Below are 22,505 nucleotides of genomic sequence, written 5' to 3'. Positions count from 1 at the left end.
GACCAAAAACAGGATATTGGATTGGAAAAAATGTTTTATTTCTTCTAATTCGCCATCTATTAACAAAGTAACCCATAACTAGTGGTTTAATTGTACTAAAATGTGTTTAATAGTACTAAAATTAGACAGATTTTGCGGAGGGGAGAGAGACGGAGACCCAAAACAGGATATTGGATTGGAAAAATATTTTTATTTGTTCTAATTCGCCATCTATTAACAAAGTAACCAATAACTAGTGGTTTATTAGTACTAAAATGTGTTTTAATAGTACTAAAATTAGACAGATTTTGCGGAGGTGAGAGAGACGGAGAGGGGGGGGGACTTTTTTGTCACAGCATTTACTCGTATCTCAAATTGCCTATTACATTAAATGGTAGATAAATGTACAATAAACGTATAAATGTACATTAAAGTTTTATGATTGACACAAGTGTCTATAAAGAAATTAGATTTGATAGAAAGATGATAAACAGAAAAAGCTTGCTAGCTAACTTGTATCCTCTGCTAGCATACATTAGCACATGTAGCAATGAACTCATGTGGTATAATGACTGTAGATCACCGGTGTCAAAGTGGCGGCCCGGGGGCCAAGTCTGGCCTGCCGCATCATTTTGTGCGGCCCGAGTAAGTAAATCATGAGTGCCGACTTTCTGTTTTAGGATCAAATTCAAATGAAGATTATAGATGTATATTACATTTCCTGATTTTCCCCCTTTTAAATTAATAATTGTAATTTTGTAATCAAAATTTTCTGTGTTTTTAGTTCAAAAATCATTTTGTAAAATCTAAAAATATATTTTAAAAAAATCTAAAATAAACATTGTTTTAGATCTATAAAAACGTAATCTGACACCCTAACTGTAGATTAAACTAAAATACCAGACTTGCTACAAAATTAACCACATATTAAAAAAAATTGGCCTTTGAGAGCATTTTAAATCTAAAATGATATTTATTGTCACGTATACCAGGTAGAAATAAAAACTGATTATCAGTATCTAACGAAGCTACGCTAACAATTATTTGACATTCAGTTGAGATTGGAGGATTTAGTAGTAAAAGGGCAAAAAAAAATCCACAAAGTCACGTAGCCGAATCGTTGAAGTAATATTTCATAAACGCAAATTTCTACTCCCCTTTTTACATTGTTAAAACAAATCCATAACATGTCCACTTGAATAAAATGGCGGATGATATTCAATTGAACACGAAAGCCATTCAATAAACGTTCGGTAGGTGAAAAAAATAACGTGTTCATAACTTTCCCAATCAATATTCAAGAGGAACATGAAAATCAATGAGTTTTTATTCGGGCAATCAAAGAAGCGAGCCACGAAAACACTGAAAAGGACCAAAGGAGGTAAAACGAAAGCGTTCGGAAGCGCCGTCGGGAGCTATCGAATAGCGTGGCAAGCGTGGCAAGCGGTGCAAGCGGCGCAATCCATCAGGCCAATCGCCAGCTCAGCAAGCCCGTCGTCCGTTCCTGATTTAAGATCAACAATAAAGGCTGCTGACGCGGCGCAACGCGTCCGAGGGCGCCGTTTCGGGACGCGTGTTAATCACCCCGCCGGAGAAAGACGATGCGGCGAGCGCGCAACGATGCGCCGACGTCGCCGAGGCGCTGCTGGGGATGATGTAACGGCTCCACGGTCAAAAAAGCGGGGTTACTAAAGTTTGCCGGAATAAGAAAAATCACCATATTTTGGGGACTATAACTACAAACAGCCAAATAATACACAGTAAAGGGGAAAAAATATATACCGTAATGGCCCGAATATAAGACGACGCCCTCTTTTTCAAGACACGTTTGAAAAAAGACTTTTTGAACACTAATTCAATTTTTATACAGAAAATCATGATTAAACAAATGATTATAACAATATATTGGATAGAAAAAGCTTATTTTTCTTCATTCAAAACTGTCTATCACTTCTTAATATTTGGACATTTGAATATGCATATTTAAATATGTTTATATTTTGAACAACAATTCAATTTTTATACAGTAAATAATGATGGTACATCTGAAACAAATGATTATAACAATATATTGGATAGAAAAATCTTATTTTGCTTCACTCAAAACGGTCTATCACTTCTTAATATCTGAACTGTTAAATATTCCAATAAAGGGCAATCAAATGAATGGCTTCTGTTTTTTTAAAATGTAAATGAACCAATCTAATGTGATAAAACAACAAAATTGCAATAACTGCATAACATGTGGTTTAAAGATATCTGGCGTCATCTAGCGTTGTGAAGGGGTATAACGTCTAGACCCCGAATGTAAAATGACCTAATTTTTTCAGTGTGATTTCAATGCAAAAAACACCATCTTACATTCAGGCCAATAAGGTACGTAAATTAATTTACAAGTGAATGGCTGGAATTGCTGCCATCCCTCCCACTTCAAACAGATTGGGCGTCAACTCTTGAAAAGCACCCTGAAATTTACGATTGGACGCCACGCGATTCAATGTCGCTTTACGGACCGCTACTTTTTTGACCAGCGCACTTGTGTTTTTTCACGTGATACTTAATGTAGAATTTTTTACCGCATGCGCTGCAACCGAATGGTCGCTCGCCGGTGTGTATCCTGGCGTGGCACGTCAAATTCTGCTTCTGAGAAAATGATTGTCCGCAGGTGGCGCAGCAAAATGGCCGCTCCCCCGTGTGCGTCATCGTGTGGCGGTTCAACGTCGTGCGATGCCCAAAATTGAGGTTACAGACGGAACAGGCGAAAGGTTTCTCTCCCGTGTGTGTCATCGTGTGCGACCGCAAACTGCCCTTGGCGGCGAAGCTTTTCCCGCAAATTGTGCAGGCGAACGGTTTCTCCCCCGTGTGTATTCGGGTGTGCGTCCTCAAATTGTAGCTGTTCCGAAATTGTAAATGACAGACCGAGCAGGTGTAGGGTTTCTCTCCCGTATGCGTTCTGGCGTGCTTGTTCAAATTTCCCTTTCGGGTGAATTTTTTGCCGCAGAGGGAGCAGACAAAAGGTTTCTCGCCGCTGTGCGTCCTGGCGTGTTCGGCCAGTCGCCCCCTGTTGGCGAAATTCATGGCGCAAACCGAGCAGGCGAACGGTTTCTGTCCCGTGTGGGTTCTGCCGTGGCGTTTTAAACTTTGCTTGGAGGTGAAGCTTTTGCCGCAATGGGAGCCTTTTAACCGTTTGTTGTCGGCGGGGGGCGACGTGACGTCCCCGGGGGGGTCTTGTTCCGTCTCGGGGGGAGCTGACGCGTTTTTGTCGTCTGTTTGAGGAGCGCTTTCAGTCCGCGTCGGAGGTTTTTGGTCATCTTTTTCGCTCTTGACGGGGAAAAAAGTCGGCGCCAAATTGGGGGTGTCTTCTACTGACTCCTCTTTAATATCGAGCTGGGGCTCCTCGTTTACGTGGGAGCGGTCTCGCTCCACGGGACTGCTTCTCCCGCGGTGATCCTGCGGAAGAGCTTCACGGACGTCTGCAGGACATTACAAAAAAGCGGACGCTTATTTCAGAAAGTTATATAGAGTGGCTGAAAAGCGATCTCGTTCCGGCTCGAATCCGAATCGTCTCGGTCATAGCGCGTCAGCGAGCAATGTACCCAGACAGAAATGCTGTCAGCGTCATACAGCGACATCTACAGAATTGGGAATTTAGTGTCGCACCAACTGATTGGGCACCCCGTCCACTTTGGAAAAAATGTTATACTTTTAAGTGCGCCCTATGTGAGTAAATATGTGCAGCTTCCATTTGTACATTGTTTTTTTCATCGCTTAATAAGGGGAATTGCAATCATTAATAAGGGGACCAACTGGCCGAGGTTGACAGCTATGCTTAAGATCAAAATGCATTTTCATTTTAACCAGAAATCAGGGAATGAAAAGCAGAAGAACAAACCTTCCGCGTGCGACTCATCGCGAGGCTTCTTGGAAACCAATAGTTGACGTTGTCTCTCGTTCTCCAGTTTTGCACGACCAAGTTCCTCTTCGTACTCCGTGATGGTTCTTTCAAACATGTCAACTACTTCCTCGACGGCTGCGCTCAATCGCTGGTTCAACAACGCTCGCAGCATTTTGACTTTACACATTTTGCCAAAAAAATCACTTGGTATGACTTGAACGTCGCTTGTTAGCAGCTAACAAGCTAAGCTAAACTATCGCGAGAAACCCCAACATAAACCGCTGGGACCAGTTTAGGATTTAAATCCAACGATGTTTTAGTATCCGTAAAATAATAACACTCACTATTACGAGAAGTCCGCTAGAGTAGAAGCGCCGTAATAAGAATTCAATCCTAAAGCGGCTCAACTTGAGCCGAGGAACACTTTGTCGCAGAACAATGACGTCACATGTGCCATTCAACTGCGACGGTAGACGTCACGTATTTTGTTTTCGTCATTAAAAAAAGAATAAACTACGTTTTCAAACCGGAGAACAATTTTCACCGTAATTGAATCCAAAGTTAAAAGTATATTTACAATGCTTTATCTTTGTATATTGTCTGGAAATTTTCATGTATGTTATAGTCACTTGATGTAGTATTTTATTGTACATTTACAGCCAGTATGTATTCATAGAGTATTTAAAAAGGCAAAAAAACAAACATTGGCACAACAGTATGCACTTTTTTTCATGAAAATTGGACCAAGTTTGTCTACATACGAACGCATTTTTTTCTTAAATAGATTATACATTGTTATTCACCGAGCTTTTCCCCGGTGTGTGTCTTCATGTGCGTGGCCAACGCCGAGCGAACCCGAAAGTTTTTTCCACAGACGGAGCAGACGTACGGTCTCTCCCCCGTGTGCGTCCTGTTGTGGATGGTCAAGCTTCCCTTTTGCGAGAACCTCTTGCCGCAGACGGCGCAGAGAAAAGGTTTCTCCCCCGTGTGCGTCCTCATGTGTGTCATCATGACCGAGCGCACCCTGAAAGTGTCGCTGCAGAGCGAGCAGGGGAAGGGCTTTTCCCCCGTGTGCATGCGGGTGTGCGAGATCAAGTGGCCCTTGTGGGCGAATCGCTTGTCGCAAAAGGGGCAGGTGAAGGGTTTCTCCCCCGTGTGCGTTTTCATGTGCGAGGCCAACACCGAGCGAACCTGAAAGTTTTTTCCACAGACGGAGCAGGCGTACGGTCTCTCCCCCGTGTGCGTCCTGGTGTGGATGATCAAGCTTCCCTTTTGCGTGAACCTCTTGCCGCAGACGGCGCAGGCGAAAGGTTTCTCCCCCGTGTGCGTCCTCATGTGTATCATCATGACCGAGCGCACCCTGAAAGTGGCGCCGCAGACCGAGCAGAGGAATGGCTTTTCCCCTGTGTGCGTGCGGGTGTGCGAGATCAAGTGACCCTTGCGGGCGAATCGCTTGTCGCAAAAGGAGCAGGCTAAGAGTTTCTCACCCGTGTGCGTTCTCATGTGCGTGGCGAGCGCCGAGTTGTTCCGGAAGCTCTTGGCGCACAGCGAGCACGGGTAAGGTCGCTCACCCGTGTGCGTTCGCCCGTGCGCCACCAAGCTGCCCCTCTGGGAGAACTTTTTGTCGCAAAGGGAGCAGGCGAAGGGTTTCTCCCCCGTGTGGCACCTCCGGTGGATCTTCAAGGTGGAGTTGTCACAGAAGGTTTTGTGGCAGTCGATGCATTTCAGGTAGCCTCTCAGGCGCCAGCGTCGCGGGGAGGCGTCGTCCTCACCGCCGCCGGAACGGGAGGAGCTCGGCTGGTTTTCGTCATCTTCGCTCTTCACGAGGACGACCGTCACGGGGAATTGGGCGATGTCGGCTTCTTCCTCTTCGTCCATGATCCTAGGAGGTTTTACGTCCTCTTGTCGATCAGGGAGGCAATCGGGAGCCGTGTCCTCCATTTTTGGCACGTCTGTAAAATAGATCAAAATGGATTGAACGCCGCTCGCCATCAATAGGTGAATACCTAAAAATGGAAACCAAAACATTTTTTAAAAGTCCTCTGATTCTCTGAAAATGACGTCATTGGGCCTGATTTCCGATAAATTCCGATTTTAGATCGGGGACATCCCTACTTCTCCAAACAATTCTGTAGAACTTTCCAAAGTTCACGAACTTTAAACCGCTACAAGATGTGTTTAATTAGAAACTTTTCAGATCAGTTTTTTTTATTTTTTAATGTCAGCTCACCGTAAATCACGATGCTCAAACAGCAAATCCATTTGCCATTTGAGGACTCTTGTAGGATGAGAATTGTGGTCAAATGGATCGGACATCTATCGCCGTTAATGGCACCCAATGTATCACCGCATACAAGAGGTAAAAAAAAAAGTGGGAAACTCACTCAAAGACGGCTGCTTGCTTCTAATGAAGAAGGAGGATGACAGCCTCAGAAGACGGAAGGTGGGTGACGGACTTCTCCACCGCCCTCACGCTTATATCCTCTCGGCCCGACGAAGGTCACTCTTCGGCCTGCAAAACAACCCCCAACTCCACCCCCACCCCCACCCTGCTGTCCTCTCCAGGAACTCATGTCAGTTTCTTGGCTTGTGTGTGTGTTGTGTCCACGTGATTGTATGAGTTTCACCTGCAGTGTTGTATATTTACTGCATGGGTGGCCAATTGCGGCCCCGGAGAGCCCCTATCCAGTCTGTTTAAAACAGACGTGTGGTAAGGGGGGAATATATGGGAAAACTTTTCCATATATTCCTCCCTTAGCACACGTGAATCAAATGATCAACTCATCAGCAAGCTGTCCACAAGCTTGATAGCGATCCAGATGATTTGATTCAGGTGTGTTGATGGAGGGGGATATGGAAAACAGACAGACCGGGTTAGGGCTCTCCAGGATCAGACTTGGCCCATTCCTGTTCGACTGGCTCACCAATAAGTACGTATTCCCAAATTCACCTTTCAATAAAGGAGACATTTGAAATCATATCCTTTTATTCTTGCAAGAAGAGAATTGATTCACACACGCACACACACACGCACACACACACACACGCACACACACGCACACACACGCACACGCACACACACGCACACACACGCACACACACGCACACACACGCACACACACACACACACGTCTCCGGTCAGATCATTTGGATGACTCAATGTCTCTTTTGCTAATATATTCATAAGATTTAACAACATGCATGATCACAGAAATCTAAACATTATTTAGAGTCTCATAACAATTTATCTCTGTTCACAAAACGATCGTAGGTCTGTTTGCTTGTGAAACAGCCTCGAGAAATGCAGGTGCAAAGCCTTCAACGTTTTTTTTTCAACCTTGGAGCGAGCATTTCTCTGGCAAGACTCATTAAAATGCATTTGATTAATAGTCAACAACCTTCATTTCAAGGACAGTTATATGACTATGTTGTTTCAAGCAAATTTTCATTTTTTTCCCGCACATCCATCAGAACTCAAAATTTGCGGTAACACAACACACATTCCCTTCTGAGGTAATATGAAAAGATGTTTGGGTGGTGATCTGCCTCCTACTAGCTGACTGAAGTAAGGTAAGTGAAAGACAGTGAGATGTAAGCGACCTGTATCCATAACAGCAGAATGCCAAATTACAAGTCCGTAACTATCACTTTTTTAGGTCTTTTGCCGAGTAAACACAGTTTATGGAGAAGCACCACCAATTTCGTCACACGCAGTTTCTGGGTGTGATGACAAGTAGGCTTTTTTGTTGTTGATAATGACGACAGGGCCTATGTCCGATTATTATTATTATTTTTATTATTATTAGCATACCTGTCAACCTCTGCCGATAAATGCCCTTATAAATGATTATGATTCCCCTTACAAACCCCCAAAAAACCTTACAAACACCGTAGATATACATACTATATATATATATATATATATATATATATATATATATATATATATATATATATATATATATAAATATATATATGTATGTATATGTACAGTGTTTGTAAGGTTTTTTGGGGGTTTGTAAGGGGAATCATAATCATTTATAAGGGCAGTTTTCGGCAGAGGTTGACAGGTATGCATCTTACACTTCAGGTTCAAATGCACATCACGGAACAAACCTGTTTTCGATCCCGACTGAGGCTTGAAAACAGCGTCGGCGAAATTCATGGCGCAAACCGAGCAGGCGAACGGTTTCTGGCCTGTGTGGGTTCTGCCGTGGCGTTTTAAACTTTGCTTGGAGGTGAAGCTTTTGCCGCAATGGGAGCCTTTTAACCGTTTGTTGTCGGCGGGGGGCGACGTGACGTCCCCGGAGGGGTCTTGTTCCGTCTCAGGGGGAGCTGACACGTTTTTGTCGTCTGTTTGAGGAGCGCTTTCAGTCCGCGTCGGAGGTTTTTGGTCGTCTTTTTCGCTCTTGATGGGGAAAAAAGTCGGCGCCAAATTGGGGGTGTCTTCTACTGACTCCTCTTTAATATAGAGCTGGGGCTCCTCGTTTACGTGGGAGCGGTCTCGCTCCACGGGACTGCTTCTCCCGCGGTGATCCTGCGGAAGAGCTTCACGGACGTCTGCAGGACATTACAAAAAAGCGGACGCTTATTTCAGAAAGTTATATAGAGTGGCTGAAAAGCGATCTCGTTCCGGCTCGAATCCGAATCGTCTCGGTCATAGCGCGTCAGCAAGCAATGTACCCAGACAGAAATGCTGTCAGCGTCATACAGCGACATCTACAGAATTGGGAATTTAGTGTCGCACAAACTGATTGGGCACCCCGTCCACTTTGGAGAAAATGTTATACTTTTAAGTGCACCCTGTGAGTAAATATGTGCCGCGTTCCATTTGTACATAGTTTTTATTCATCGCTTAATAAGGGGAATTGCAATCAATAATAAGGGGACCAATTGGCCGAGGTTGACAGCTATGCTTTAGATCAAAATGCATTTTCATTTTAACCAGAAATCAGGGAATGAAAAGCAGAAGAACAAACCTTCCACGTGCGACTCATCGCGAGGCTTCTTGGAAATGGTGTGCAATAGTTGACGTTGTCGCTCGTTCTCCAGTTTTGCCCGACCAAGTTCCTCTTCGTACTCCGTGATGGTTCTTTCAAACATGTCAACTATTTCCTCGACGGCTGCGCTCAATCGCTGGTTCATCAACGCTCGCAGCATTTTGACTTTACACATTTTGCCGAAAAAATATCATTTGGTATGACTTGAACGTCGCTTGTTAGCAGCTAACAAGCTAAGCTACACTATCGCGTGAAACGCCAACATAAACCGCCGGGACCAGTTTAGGATTTAAATCCAACGATGTTTTAGTATCCGTAAAATAATAACACTCACTATTACGAGAAGTCCGCTAGAGTAGAAGCGCCGTAATAAGAAATCAATCCTAAAGCGGCTCAATTTGAGCCGAAGAACACTTTGTCGCAGAACGATGACGTCACATTTGTCATTAAACTGCGACGGCAGACGTCACGTATTTTGTTTTCGTCATTTAAAAAAAGAATAAACTACGTTTTCAAACCGGAGAACAATTTTCACCGAAATTGAATCCAAAGTTAAAAGTATATTTACAATGCTTTATCTTTGTATATTGTCTGGAAAATTTCATGTATGTTATAGTCACTTGATGTAGTATTTTATTGTACATTTACAGCCAGTATGTATTCATAGAGTATTTAAAGGAATAAAAAGGCAAAAAAACAAACATTGGCACAACAGTATGAACTTTTTTTCCTGAAAGTTGGACCAAGTTTGTTTACATACGGACGCATTTTTTTCTTAAATAGATTATACATTGTTATTCATTGAGCGCTTGTATTCTCACCCGCACATTTGTGCCTATCCACCTGAAACTTGTGCGCAAACCTTTTTGGGCACACGTCACAGCCGAAAAGCTTTTCCCCTGTGTGCGTCTTCATGTGCGTGGCCAACGCCGAGCGAACCCGAAAGTTTTTGCCACAGACGGAGCAGGCGTACGGTCTCTCCCCCGTGTGCGTCCTGGTGTGGATGATCAAGCTTCCCTTTTGCGTGAACCTCTTGCCGCAGACGGCGCAGGCGAAAGGTTTCTCCCCCGTGTGCGTCCTCATGTGTATCATCATGACCGAGTGCACCCTGAAAGTGGCGCCGCAGACCGAGCAGGGGAAGGGCTTTTCCCCCGTGTGCGTGCGGGTGTGCGAGATCAAGTGGCCCTTGTGGGCGAATCGCTTGTCGCAAAAGGGGCAGGTGAAGGGTTTCTCCCCCGTGTGCGTTCTCATGTGCGTGGCGAGCGCCGAGTTGTCGCGGAAGCTCTTGGCGCACAGCGAGCACGGGTAAGGTCGCTCACCCGTGTGCGTTCGCCCATGCGCCACTAAGCTGGCCCTCTGGGAGAACTTTTTGTCGCAAAGGGAGCAGGCGAAGGGTTTCTCCCCCGTGTGGCACCTCCGGTGCCTCTTCAAGGTGGAGTTGTCACAGAAGGTTTTGTGGCAGTCGATGCATTTCAGGTGGCCTCTCGGGCGTTGACGTCGCGGGGAGGCGTCGCCCTCGCCACCGCCGGAACGGGAGGAGCTCGGCTGGTTTTCGTCATCTTCGCTCTTCACGGGGACGACCGTCACGGGGAATTGGGCGATGTCGGCTTCTTCCTCTTCGTCCTTGATCCTAGGAGGTTTTACGTCCTCTTGTCGATCAGGGAGGCAATCGGGACCCGTGTCCTCCATTTTTAGCACGTCTGTAAAATAGATCAAAATGGATTGGACGCCGTTCGCTATCAATAAGGTGAATACCTAAAAATGGAAACCAATTTTTTTTTAAAGTCCTCTGATTCTCTGAAAATGACGTCATTGGGCCTGATTTCCGATAAATTCCGATTTCAGATCGGGGACATCCCTACTTTTCCAAACAATTCTTTAGAACTTTCCAAAGTTCACGAACTTTAAACCGCTACAAGATGTGTTTAATTGAAAACTTTTCAGATCAGTTTTTTTTAACGTCAGCTCACCGTAAATCACGATGCTCAAACAGCAAATCCATTTGCCATTTGAGGACTCTTGTAGGATGAGAATTGTGGTCAAATGGATCGGACATCTATCGCCGTTAATGGCACCCAATGTGTCACAGCATCTTACGCTTCAGGTTCAAATGCACATCACGGAACAAACCTGTTTTCGATCCCGACTGAGGCTTGAAAACGGCGTCCAATATTTGACGTTGTCGTTCGTTCTCTGCTTTCGTACGACAAAGTTCCTCCTCGTACTCTGTTATTGTTTTCTGAAAGACGACGACTATTTCGTCCACGGCCGCGCTCAGTCGTTGGTTCAGCAATTCTCGTAACATTTGCACTTTGCACATTTTTAACCAAAATCCCAACGCTTGACACTAAAAGACGGAGCTATGTTGTGCTAACTTCCGACTCGCTTTGTTAGCAGCTAGCAAGCCACCAGCTCAAGCGTTGAAACTACATATACAGCGAAGCTAAATTGTGCTAACGACCGGCTTGCTTTGTTAGCAGCTAGCTAACCGCTAGCTCAGGCGTTGATAGTAAACAATGGAGCGATGTTGTGCTAACTTCCGGTTCGCTGTTAGCAGCTAGCTCAAGCGAGCCAATCCGGGCAGTTAAGAAAACAGAACGAGGTTTTACTGAAATAATAATTTTGGAAAATGTAGGTTAGCAAATTAAATGCCTCAGAAAGTAACAGGCTGAACTATGACACCAAGTTAATTGGCTGATACTGCTGTTCATTTTCGTCTCTTTTCTTCTCGTCGTTTTTTTCTTCTTCGCGTTTTTAACGGTGGTTTAAAAACTGTATAAGAACAATACTGCCATCTATTGCAAAAATTTGGGATGCCATTTCAAAATAATTTATTCTGTTGTTTGTTTCTACATGAGTTGTTTTTCAAGTAAAATGATATTTTTAAAGGTTTATAAACTGTAAAATAAATTGCAGTTTCTTGAGCTCTTATGTAAATAAATAATACATGATTTGATGTTTTTATTGTGTCCTGATGGATCTTTGTCCAAAATATGGAGGACCAGGAGTGACAAAATGAATTGAAATGTTGAAATAAATGAAATTTACAAAAATTGAATAAATACATTTAAATCCCATGAACATTTTTTTTACAAAAATGTGGGCGAGTGGTTAGCGCCTCGGCTTCACAGTCCTGGGGTCGTAGGTTCGGTAACCAAGTCAGTCCTCACGGTGTGGAGTTTGCATGTTCTCCCCGGTCTTGTATGGGTTTTCTCTGGGTAGTCTGGTTTCCTCCCACATCCCCCAAACATGCTAAACTAATTGAAGACTATAAATTGTCCCACAAGCTATGAATGATTGGTTGTTTGTCTCTTCTTGCCCTCCTGCGATTGGCTTTCCAGTGATTTGGGGCATCCCCTGCCTGGTGCCTGAAGTCTGCTTGGATAGGCTCCAGCACCCCCATGAACCTTGTGAGGATAAGTGGTTCAGAAAAAGAATGAATGTACTTATACATGAACAAAAGCAGTATATTTCCCTACACCACCGCGCCCCAAAATGGAGTCCAAAGTTATTTCTAGCCGTTCCTGCACCAGACGGCTAAATATGTCACTGGATTGAATTACATGAAAAGCACATGGCGCAAAGTTTCATGTCCGCACAACAGCAGGGACGCCAAAACTTTTGAGAGGAGGACACACATCTCGTCCAAATGCGACAAGGTGACGTAAAAATGTTAATAACACTTGAAAATGTCCTTCACGTTGTATACTTTAATTGCTAGAAAATACTGAAAGACTTGGATTTGTTGTCATAAATTACGTATGTATTTTTAGGGGTGACTTTTTTTGAATGATATTAACAATATAGACAACGTCCAAAAATATATTTTGTGAGTTTTGCTTAATTGTTCAAATATCATATATAATAAAATTAGGTACATTTCATTACATTGTTATTGGAATGCGGCCCAGCAGATGAGTGGTGAGCGCGTCGGCCTCGCAGTTCTGGGGTCTTGGGTTCGAATCCAGGTCGATCCAGCTGTGTGGAGTTTGCATGTTCTCCCCGGGCTTGCGTGGGTTTTCTCTGAGTGTACTCCGTTTTTCTCCCACATTCCAAAGACATGCATGGTAGGCTGATTGGACGCTAGAAGTTGCCCCTGTGATTGGTTGTTTGTCTCCTCGTGCCCTGCGATTGGCTGGACACTGATCCAGGGTGAACATGGTTAGGTTTGGGATAAGCTCCAGCACCCCCGCGACCCTAGTGAGGATAAAACAATGAATACATTCTCTGTATCAGATGGCGCTACTGGACGTGTTGATCATTGGGGGCGGGCCTCACGCCATGACCCTGGCCAGCATGCTGTCCTACCCCGACCCGAACCCAATTAAGCACAGAGGAACGGCAAAAGTCGAGTTTGAAGCCGAAGCCCAAAACGGGCAACCGGACAACAAAGAAGGTAAAAAATAAATAAACAAATAAATAAATCTGATAATAATCTTAGGCTGTCATGTGACATTTTATAAACACGTCACGCTAGCAGACGGTGTCAGCGGACCGCCATTGGTCAGTCTGCAAGTGGTGGACGCTTACGGGGAGTGGGCTTGTTTGTGGAGGAGTCAATTTGCGGCCCTCAACATCCCGCACCTGCGCTCGCACACGTTGGTGCACACGGACCCGGTCAACAAGGTTCAAAGACATCCGCCAATCTATACGGAAAAACTAAGCAGCCATGTTGTTTTTCTAAATACGTACCTCTACTTACAAATGATTGGTTCCAGACCTTGTTTTGTAACTTGAAAATTTCGTAAGTAGAGGTGTACTTTATATGTAAACTCCAAAAAATGACCAACTAAACCATTTAGAATTGAGTATCTCAACTTTGGATCAAAGATGTGAGAAACACACAAAAAGAGAGAAAATGATAACAATATTATTTATCAAAATAAATAACGAGCATGCAAACACTTTCTATTCATGCAGGTGCATAAGTGTAAGGAGTAAGCTAACGTTAGCGCATGAACACGTGTAAACAACTATTACTATAAGTAATAAAAATAAATAGATAAATAAATAAGTAGTCAACATAATATGGAAAGTTGTTGTTGGGAGACAGCCAATGGTGAGCCAGCAGAGTGTAAGGACTTTGTCAAGCAGGACGCAATGCTACCGCGACAATTTCAAACTAAAATGACGAATACAGTAATTATGTTTTGGGGGAATTTGGACATTGGAAAAGTCATTTGCATATCAGTGTTTCGTAACTTGAAAATTTCGGATGTAGAAGCATTTGTAAGTAGGGGTACCACTATATATATATATAGATATATAGATTTTTTTTAAAATATTAATTTATTTTATTTGTATTTATTTATATACTTGTTAATTTAAAAATATATATTTATTTCATATTTTTTATTTAATATTTTATTGTATTTTTTTAATTTTAATTTTTGTTTTATTTTTTATTTATTTTATTTTATGATTGTTTTTATTTTTTATTGTATCTTTTATTTTATTTGTAATTTTATTTCGAATTTTATTTTTCATTTCATTTTTCATTTTTTTTTTTCATTTAACTTTTTATTTTATTTGATTTTTTATTTTTATTTATTTTTTATTTTATTTTTAATTTTATGTTTTATTTTATTTTTTATTTTTCATTTCATTTGATTTTTTTTTTATATCAGTATGCACTTCAGGAGTTTGCATCCAAGCACAAGCGTCAGTCCGAACTCCACGGCCTCCCCGATCGGGCGTTCATCCTGGACGACAACGCCTTCTTCAACGACACACGCCTGGGTAGAAAAGAGAGGAAACGTCTCAACGTGGCTTCCCACCTCGGGAAAAGTTTGCCCTTCACTCTGCCGGGAACGAAGCTCAGCGTGGATTTTTTTCGAGATCAGGTCATGTTTTTTTTTGGCGGCTCTAGCAAATTGTCAACTAGTGATAAATCCATTAAAAATTCCCATCAGAATGAGGAAAATAGCGGCGTCGTTGGACATCTGTGACCGTCAATGGCAGCCCAAAACTCAACGCATTTGACCATACAGGTGAAGAGATACAACTTGGACAAAGTGCTGGTGAAGGGAAGCGTTACCCGCATCACCCCGACGATGGAAGAAGGAGCGGGGAATAAAAGGGTGAAATATTTCCGAGTCCGACTGGAAGACGGGGCGGAGCTAAAAGCTCGGCAGGTCGTCGTGGCGACCGGCCCCACCCGTGCCCAGGTGGCTAATATCCCGCCGTGGGTCAATCAAATAGAAGAGAGTTACCCGGAAGAGCGACTGCAACACACTGTGCACCTCATGCACTCTTTGGCCAGAAATGGAGAGAAGGCCACACCAGGTAAAATTGGGTTTAGGAGAGAAAGAAAGAAAAAAAGGATTTGTTTTGGAGAGAAAACAATGAGGAAGAAGAAAAAAAAAAGGTGGCTAAAATTCAGACTTTTTCTCTCTCCTAATTCTGAGAATCAAGTCAGAATTTTGACTTTGATCTGAGAATTCTGTCATTTCCCCCCCATCATAATTCTGATTTTAAATTTAGAATTCAGATATGTATTCCCATAATGCAGAATTTATTCACAGAATTCTGACTTGAATCTCAGATTTGTGATACTTTCTACTTTCGCTCTCACAATTCTGACTTTAAAGCCCAAATTTGGAATTTATTCTCAGATTTTGGACTCTTAATTCTCAGAATTCTGAATTTATTCTCAGACTTTTGAATTTATTCTCAGAATTCTGAATTTAATCTCATATTTGCTACTTTTTTCCTCACAATTCTGATTTAATTCTCAGAATTCAGAATTTAATCTCAAAATATTGACTTTTCCCATTTTATAATTCAGATTTTAAAGATAGAAATCTGAAATAATCTCAAAATTTTGACTTCCCCCCCCCTCATAATCCTGTCTTTATTCTCAGAATTCTGAATTTAATCCCTAAATATTGACTTTTCCCCCTCACAATTTTGACTTGACTCTCAGAATTCTGAATTTAATCTCAAAATATCTACTTTCTTCCCTTACAATTCTGATTTAAGATCCAGAATTCTGAATGTAATCTCAGATTTGCTACTTTTTTCCTCACAATTCTGATTTAATTCTCAGAATTCAGAATTTAATCTCAAAATATTGACTTTCCCCCCTCACAATTCTGATTTAATAACCAGAATTCAGAAATAATCTCAACATTTTGATTTTTTCCTCTCACAATTCTGACATTATTCTCAGACTTCTTACTTTATTCTCAGACTTTTGACTTTATTCTCAGAATTCTCAATGTAATCTCAGATTAGATATACTTTTTACCCTCACAATTCTGGTTTACTTCTCAGAATTCAGAATTTAATCTCAAAACATTGACTTTTCCCTCATTACAATTCCGACTTTAGAGCCAGAACTCTGAAATAATCTCAACATTTTGACTTTTGTTCATCAAAATTCTGACATTATTCTCATAATTCAGAATTCAATCCCCAAATATTGACTTTCCCCCCCCCCCCCTCACAATTCAAATTTTCAAGCCAGAATTCTGCTTCTATTCTCATAACTCTCCCTCTCAAACCCGGATCTTGGCCACCTTCCCCCCCATTTGGCCCTGATCCTCTTCCGCCATTTTCCAAACCTTGGAGATTATGTAACGGCTCCACGGTCAAAAAAGCGGGGTTACTAAAGTTTGCTGGAATAAGAAAAATCACCATATTTTTGGGACTATAACTAGAAACAGCCAAATAATACACAGTAAAGGGGAAAAAATATATACCGTAATGGCCCGAATATAAGACGACGCCCTCTTTTTCAAGACACGTTTGAAAAAAGACTTTTTGAACACTAATTCAATTTTTATACAGAAAATAATGATTAAACAAATGATTATAACAATATATTGGATAGAAAAAGCTTATTTTTCTTCATTCAAAACTGTCTATCACTTCTTAATATTTGAACATTTCTATCTGGGCCACCTTCCCCCCCATTTGGCCCTAATCCTCTTCCGCCATTTCCCAAACCTCCCCCCCCCCCCCCCCCCCCGATCCCATGTATAGTATGCGAGACAGACCAGAGAGTGATGGTGGTGGGCGGCGGTCTCACCAGCGCTCACGTGGTCTCCATCGCCCTCCAGCAAGGCGCCAGTCACGTGACCTGGGTCATGAGAAAGCACCTTCAGGTCCCATTTGCACAAAAAGTCACAAAAGTCATAAACATTTGAAAAAATGTACAAGAAGGAATCTAGATACGTACTCCCACTTTTGTTCTTGTCAACAGTTGAAACAATTTGACGTGGGCGACGTGGAGAGCCTGGTGGGGCGCTATTCCCACGTGGAACACGGCATCAAGATGGACGGCCAAGCTTTCCTCAGGCAGTTCTTCAACGAAAGGAGTCTCCACAGACGCCTGGCTATGATTCGCCAGGCTCGAAAAGGGGGTGCCGTCACCCCGGAGGCGTACGTACAACTCCAGCCTTTTATTCTGAAAGGACAAGTGGAAGTCAAGACGTACTGTCAGGTAAGCTTTAAACACGCTAGATTTGTCTTCTTCCCAAAAGAGTCAAACTAATTTGGATTACCGTATTTTCTCGCATATAAGCCGTATTTGTAACAAAAAAAAAGATGACTAAATCAAGGGTATGGCTTATATGCGCACAAGACTTGCTATACTCTTTTTCACCAGTAGGGTTCAAATCCAGTTCAGTCCAGCTGTGTGGAGTTCGCATGTTCTCCCCGGGCCTGTGTGGGTTTCCTCCGGGTACTCCGGTTTCCTCCCACATTCCAAAAATATGAATGCTAAGCTAATTGTATGCTAAATTGCCCATAGGTATGACTGTGAGCGTGAATGAATGGGGATAGGCTCCAGCACCCCCCGCGACCCTCGTGAGGATAAAGCGGTTCAGACAATAAATGAAGGACGGCATGATCTACAAATCTAAAAATGACAATTATTGATTTAAAAGGGGGAAAATCAGGAAATTTAATATACATCCATACTCTTCATTTGAATTTGATCCTAAAACAGAAAGTCGGCACTCATCATTTACTTTCCCGGGCCACACAAAATGATGCGGCGGGCCAAATTTGGCCCTCGGGCCGCCACTTTGACACAAGCGCTTTAATGATTCACTTAGCTAGCCTAGTTAGCAGACATACAATAAAGCTAAACCACTATAACACGTCCCAAAACAAAATAAATTTTGTTTTAAAATGCTTAAACTTGGAGCTAACAGTTAGCGCTAACATATTAACTCCAAACACAAAATGATGCGGCGGGCCAGATTTGGCCCCCGGGCCGCCACTTTGACACATGTGATCTAGAACGAAGATTCAGTGGGCCTAAGCATGACCCTTGATGCACTCCACACTACCACGACAACCAGGAAGTCAAGCGTCTTTGTCCAATCAGGTGAGCCAAGCCAGCTGGTGTTACCGGAAGCAGGCCTGGAGGCTGTCCCTTAACAATGGCGACCAATGGAAAGGAGATAGCATCTGGCTAGCCACGGGGTGCAAACTGGACGTCAGAGAGGACCCTTTGCTTTCCGAAGTGAGGACGGAATTCCCCATTCAGGTGAAGCCGACGCCCCCCCCCCCCCCCCCCCCCCCCGACGTTCGCCCCGCCCCTTGACCATTATGCGCCGTCCCCCCCTCCAAAAAGGTCTTGGACGGCTGGCCGTGCGTGTCGGAGAACTTGCAGTGGGCGGACGGGTGTCCTCTCTACTTGATGGGACAGTACGGCGCCCTTCAGGTCCTGGTTTGGTTCTAAATACTAGACGGTTGGTTCCGATGACGCCAGCTGGTTTTTGATCCGTCCGTCCGCAGATCGGACCGCACGCCGTCAACCTGGCGGGTGGACAAGCGGCCAGTTTGAGAATCGCCAATCGGATCCTGCGCCAACGCCAAAAGACGGACGGGAGCGTCCTGGGGGCGGGGAAATCCAAGACGGAAGAATATATTCAGCAGATGCGTGGACTTTTCTGGCTTTAATTGGATTGGCTGTCCAAACAATTGGAAATCCTCCCACGTTTATCCGTCAAAAGATCGGAATTAACCGAAACATTTTATTTCAATGTGTCCATTTTAAAGGATGAATTCCTGCACAGTCTATGCTAACTCTAGCCCACAGGTGTCAAAGTGGCGGCCCGGGGGCCAAATCTGGCACACCCCATCATTTTGTGTGGCCCGGGAAAGTAAATCATGAGTGCCGACTTTCTCTTTTAGGATCAAATTAAAATGATAGATATAGATGTATATTATATGTCATTATTTTCCCCCTTTTAAATCAATCATTGCAATTTTTCAACCATTTTTTCTTGTGTTTTTAGTTCAAAAATCATTTTGTAAAATCTAAAAATATATTTAAAAAATATCAAATAATCATTGTTTTAGATCTATAAAAAACTGTATACCCAGGGATTTTAATCCAGTTCTTTTAATCAATTTAGTAAAAAAAGAATCTAAATATTAAATTGGTTGGTCTACTTGTGTGTCGTGTCCACGTGATTGTATGAGTTTCACCCAGTGGCAGGCCGCCAGGGCCTTCAAGGCCTTCTCTGCTGGCCTAAGAAATATCTGATTCATATATTGTATTTTGTCCATCAATACTTATTATTCCAAATGGTCTGTTAGCTTCCTTTCATTGCTTTTCCCCCTGGTTGCACTGCTTCTTCCAGATGTGTGTTTTCATATTGAAGCACTTAACCCAGGGGTCCCCAAACTTTTTCCTGTGAGGGCCACATAACTTTTCCCTTCTCTGATGGTTTGTAACAGAAAAAGTGTGACGATCGTAGGGGAGCTTAAAAAAATGTATTGTTTTCCAGAAAAGCCACACATAACCAAAATAACCCTTTCCAGGTTCTTTACAGAAAAAAAAAGTCAGGAAACAAATCATAACACTATTAATGAAATAAATAATAACTAAATAACCCTCTCTGGGTTCTTCATAGAAAAAAAAAAGCCATGGAACATTAACTTCCTGTTGTGCCATGCACAATCTGCTAAAGACTTTTAGCCTGATTGCGTTTTCAAACTTAGTTCAAACAAAAACACTCACCTCTCTGAGCTCATTTTCTTTCACCACATGTAATATGTCCCAATCCCCCCACCCACCCCCGCCCCAAAAAAAACAAACATTTTCTGGCGCTCTACAACTATGTGGAACTCCAAGTGCCCTGAAAAATAAATAAGTGAAAACAGAAGTGAATCTTGCTCAAACATATCAACAAGTTCAAAATTCCAGAGGCCAGAAGGGGGAGGAAAAAAAAAGGAGCTGTAGCACTCTTATGTAAGGGATTTCCTGGTCTTTGTTCGCTCACTAATCCAAACGGAAGGAAGACAATCATTTGCGTCGAAACTCGGCTGCAGCCATGAGGTATGTTTGCCATCCCGTTCTTCAAAATTAACTGCACTATGTGCCATTCACTTGACTGACTTTGTTGTTGTTGTTTACTTCTTCAGATTAAAGATGCCCATGCATGGATACCCACGTTTCCCCTTGGCGCTCTTTGTGTGCTTGTCAATTTGGAGAGTTTGTTTCTGTGGTAAGATTCTCGTCGCACCCTTCGAGGGCAGCCACTGGTTGAACATGGAGGTTCTGATTAAAAAGCTCCACTCCAACGGTCACACCATCGATGTGATACGGAGCGATAAGAGCTGGTACATCAAGGCCGGCATGCCACACTACAACCCCATCACGGTATCCGTGAGCCAAGTGTTCGACTCGGACTTTGTCAATCCCCTGCTGGAGAAGACTTTTGCCTTGGGGAGGCAGCAAAGCTCCTTGACGACCTTTCTGGGCGTGGACCTTCATCTGTTCCAGTCTATGTCCGTAACTAGCGAAATCATGTGCAAAATGGCCACCGAGATTTTAAACGACGACAAATTAATGGCGCGTCTGAGGGAGAGTCGCTACGACATGGTTCTCACTGACCCGGAGTTGGGGGTGGGTATCATGCTGGCTCATGCTCTGCAGCTTCCTTTGGTCTATAACGTACGCTGGGTGTTCAGTAAAGAGGTGCATCAGGTCGTGGCGCCTTCTCCTCTGTCTTATGTTCCCATGACTGGCTCCGGACTTTCTGATAAGATGACTTTCTTTCAGAGGATTAAGAACCTTGTATATTACGTCACCTGGGAAATCGGCTATTCGTTTATACTCATACCGCAATGTCAAGCCGTCTGCGATCGCTTCTTTGGCCCAGAGGTGAGGTTTGATGAACTTATCCAGAAGGCGGACCTGTGGCTCGTGAGAGCGGACTTTGTCTTTGAGTTTCCTCGCCCCACCGTGCCCAATGTCATTTACATGGGGGGCATCCAGTGTAGGCCAGCAGAAGCTCTACCTGACCACCTGGAGGAGTTTGTCCAGAGTTCCGGAGAACACGGCGTCATCGTCATGTCCCTGGGGACGATAGTGAGCCAACTCCCGGAAGATCTGGCCGACGAGATCGCGGCCGCTTTTGCCAAGCTCCCGCAAAAGGTCATTTGGAGCTATAGAGGTTCGAAGCCTTCCACTTTGGGCAACAACACCCTCCTCGTGAACTGGATGCCACAAAACGATCTGCTTGGGCATCCCAAGACCAAACTCTTCGTTTCTCACGGTGGGACCAGCGGCGTCCTGGAAGCAATTTACCACGGCGTTCCGGTGGTGGGAATACCCTTGTTTTTCGACCAGCACGACAACCTGGTGCGTCTTACGGCGAGAGGAGCCGGCGTGACGGTCACATTGCCATTTGTTGACAAAGACGAGAACTTCCTGAAGGCCCTCCAGGAAGTTCTTACCGAGCCTTCCTACAGGGAGAACATTCAGAGGCTCTCCAAGCTCCACAAAGATCAAGCCATCCCTCCTCTAAATCATGCGGTATTCTGGATCGAGTTTATCATGCGGCACAAGGGTGCGGCTCACCTCAGGACCGAGTCCTACAAGCTGCCCTGGTACGTCTACCACTCCGTGGACGTATATCTTTTCCTATCTGGAGTCGTGCTGGTCTGGTTGTTAACCGTTTTTAAGATGATCAGATTGTTGTGCTCAACTTTTTGTAAGAGGAAATTGAAACGCGACTAGAGAAGTTTTTTTTTTTTTACAATATATACTGTAACGTCTTCCTATAAACGGCAAAAGACAAAATAATAACGAGTCAATAAAATACTTTTTTCTTCACAATGATAGCAGTCATGATTTGCTCCCTGTTGTATATTTTCTGAATTCATATTTTTAATACTTTTTTTTAAAGAGCTGTTTATTTGACTTTGATAGGAGCAGTCACACACATTCTTTAGTATTTCTTCCCACTGAAACGTGACCATTGGATGCCATCCCTCCCATTTCATGTAGATCAAGGGTGTCAGATTCGGGTATGACCGCTTTAACGTCAACTTGATTTCACGTGGGGCGGACCATTTTACATATCATATTTAGATTTCTTTATAAATGGATTAAAAGAACTGGATAAAAGCCCTGAATATTCCGTTTTTTATAGATCGAAAACAATGTTTTTTTTCTTAGTAAGGGAAAATCTCTTTAAATCATTATGTGCCTGCCATATTAAAGTGGAAAACAGAAAATATTTTGATATATTTTTAGATTTTACAAAATGATTTTTGAACTAAAAACACAGAAAAAAATGGATAATAAAATAGCAATTATCGATTTAAAAGGAGGAAAATCAGGAAATGTAATATACATCTATATTTATCATTTTAATTTGATC

General features: G+C 43.1%; 3 protein-coding genes and 1 long non-coding RNA gene across 5 annotated transcripts; 2 read left to right on the top strand and 2 right to left on the bottom strand.

Annotated features, from left to right (window-relative positions):
* Nucleotides 1-519: 519 nt before the first annotated feature.
* Nucleotides 520-11,624, bottom strand: LOC144092936 (uncharacterized). Its single transcript, XM_077626116.1, has 11 exons — nucleotides 11,005-11,624; nucleotides 10,845-10,892; nucleotides 9,678-10,574; nucleotides 8,854-9,060; nucleotides 7,893-8,434; nucleotides 6,799-6,824; nucleotides 6,105-6,253; nucleotides 4,678-5,826; nucleotides 4,213-4,217; nucleotides 3,872-4,109; nucleotides 520-3,452 (listed from the first exon to the last, which is right to left on the bottom strand). The coding sequence occupies exons 1-11, from the start codon at nucleotides 11,192-11,194 to the stop codon at nucleotides 2,485-2,487; spliced, it is 4,419 nt and encodes a 1,472-aa protein (XP_077482242.1). The 5' UTR covers nucleotides 11,195-11,624; the 3' UTR covers nucleotides 520-2,484.
* Nucleotides 11,625-12,002: 378 nt separating this feature from the next.
* On the bottom strand, nucleotides 12,003-17,648 carry LOC144068340 (uncharacterized). Of its 2 annotated transcripts, XR_013298161.1 has the most exons (5): nucleotides 17,057-17,648; nucleotides 16,907-16,957; nucleotides 14,509-14,609; nucleotides 12,763-13,071; nucleotides 12,003-12,281 (listed from the first exon to the last, which is right to left on the bottom strand). It is a non-coding gene; the product is annotated as an uncharacterized LOC144068340 (long non-coding RNA). The 2 variants fall into 2 exon arrangements; XR_013298160.1 differs by having other exon boundaries at nucleotides 12,003-13,071.
* On the top strand, nucleotides 12,465-19,066 carry LOC144068332 (uncharacterized). The gene is given in 10 exon segments (XM_077592783.1): nucleotides 12,465-12,533; nucleotides 13,111-13,321; nucleotides 13,370-13,500; nucleotides 14,502-14,717; nucleotides 14,865-15,159; nucleotides 16,861-16,982; nucleotides 17,081-17,320; nucleotides 18,212-18,373; nucleotides 18,461-18,550; nucleotides 18,625-19,066. Coding segments are annotated over 9 exon segments (1,632 nt in total). The 5' UTR covers nucleotides 12,465-12,533; the 3' UTR covers nucleotides 18,790-19,066.
* A 907-nt stretch (nucleotides 19,067-19,973) lies between these two features.
* On the top strand, nucleotides 19,974-21,958 carry LOC144068324 (UDP-glucuronosyltransferase 2C1-like). Its single transcript, XM_077592770.1, has 2 exons — nucleotides 19,974-20,173; nucleotides 20,260-21,958. Exons 1-2 carry the CDS (start codon nucleotides 20,169-20,171, stop codon nucleotides 21,857-21,859), a joined length of 1,605 nt encoding a protein of 534 aa, XP_077448896.1. The 5' UTR covers nucleotides 19,974-20,168; the 3' UTR covers nucleotides 21,860-21,958.
* The last annotated feature ends 547 nt before the right edge of the window (nucleotides 21,959-22,505 follow it).

Source organism: Stigmatopora argus, chromosome 2 (assembly GCF_051989625.1).
Source record: "Stigmatopora argus isolate UIUO_Sarg chromosome 2, RoL_Sarg_1.0, whole genome shotgun sequence".
Lineage (NCBI taxonomy): Eukaryota > Metazoa > Chordata > Actinopteri > Syngnathiformes > Syngnathidae > Stigmatopora > Stigmatopora argus.
Note: the sequence above shows the minus strand (reverse complement) of the source record. Positions and strands in the feature narration are given on the sequence as shown.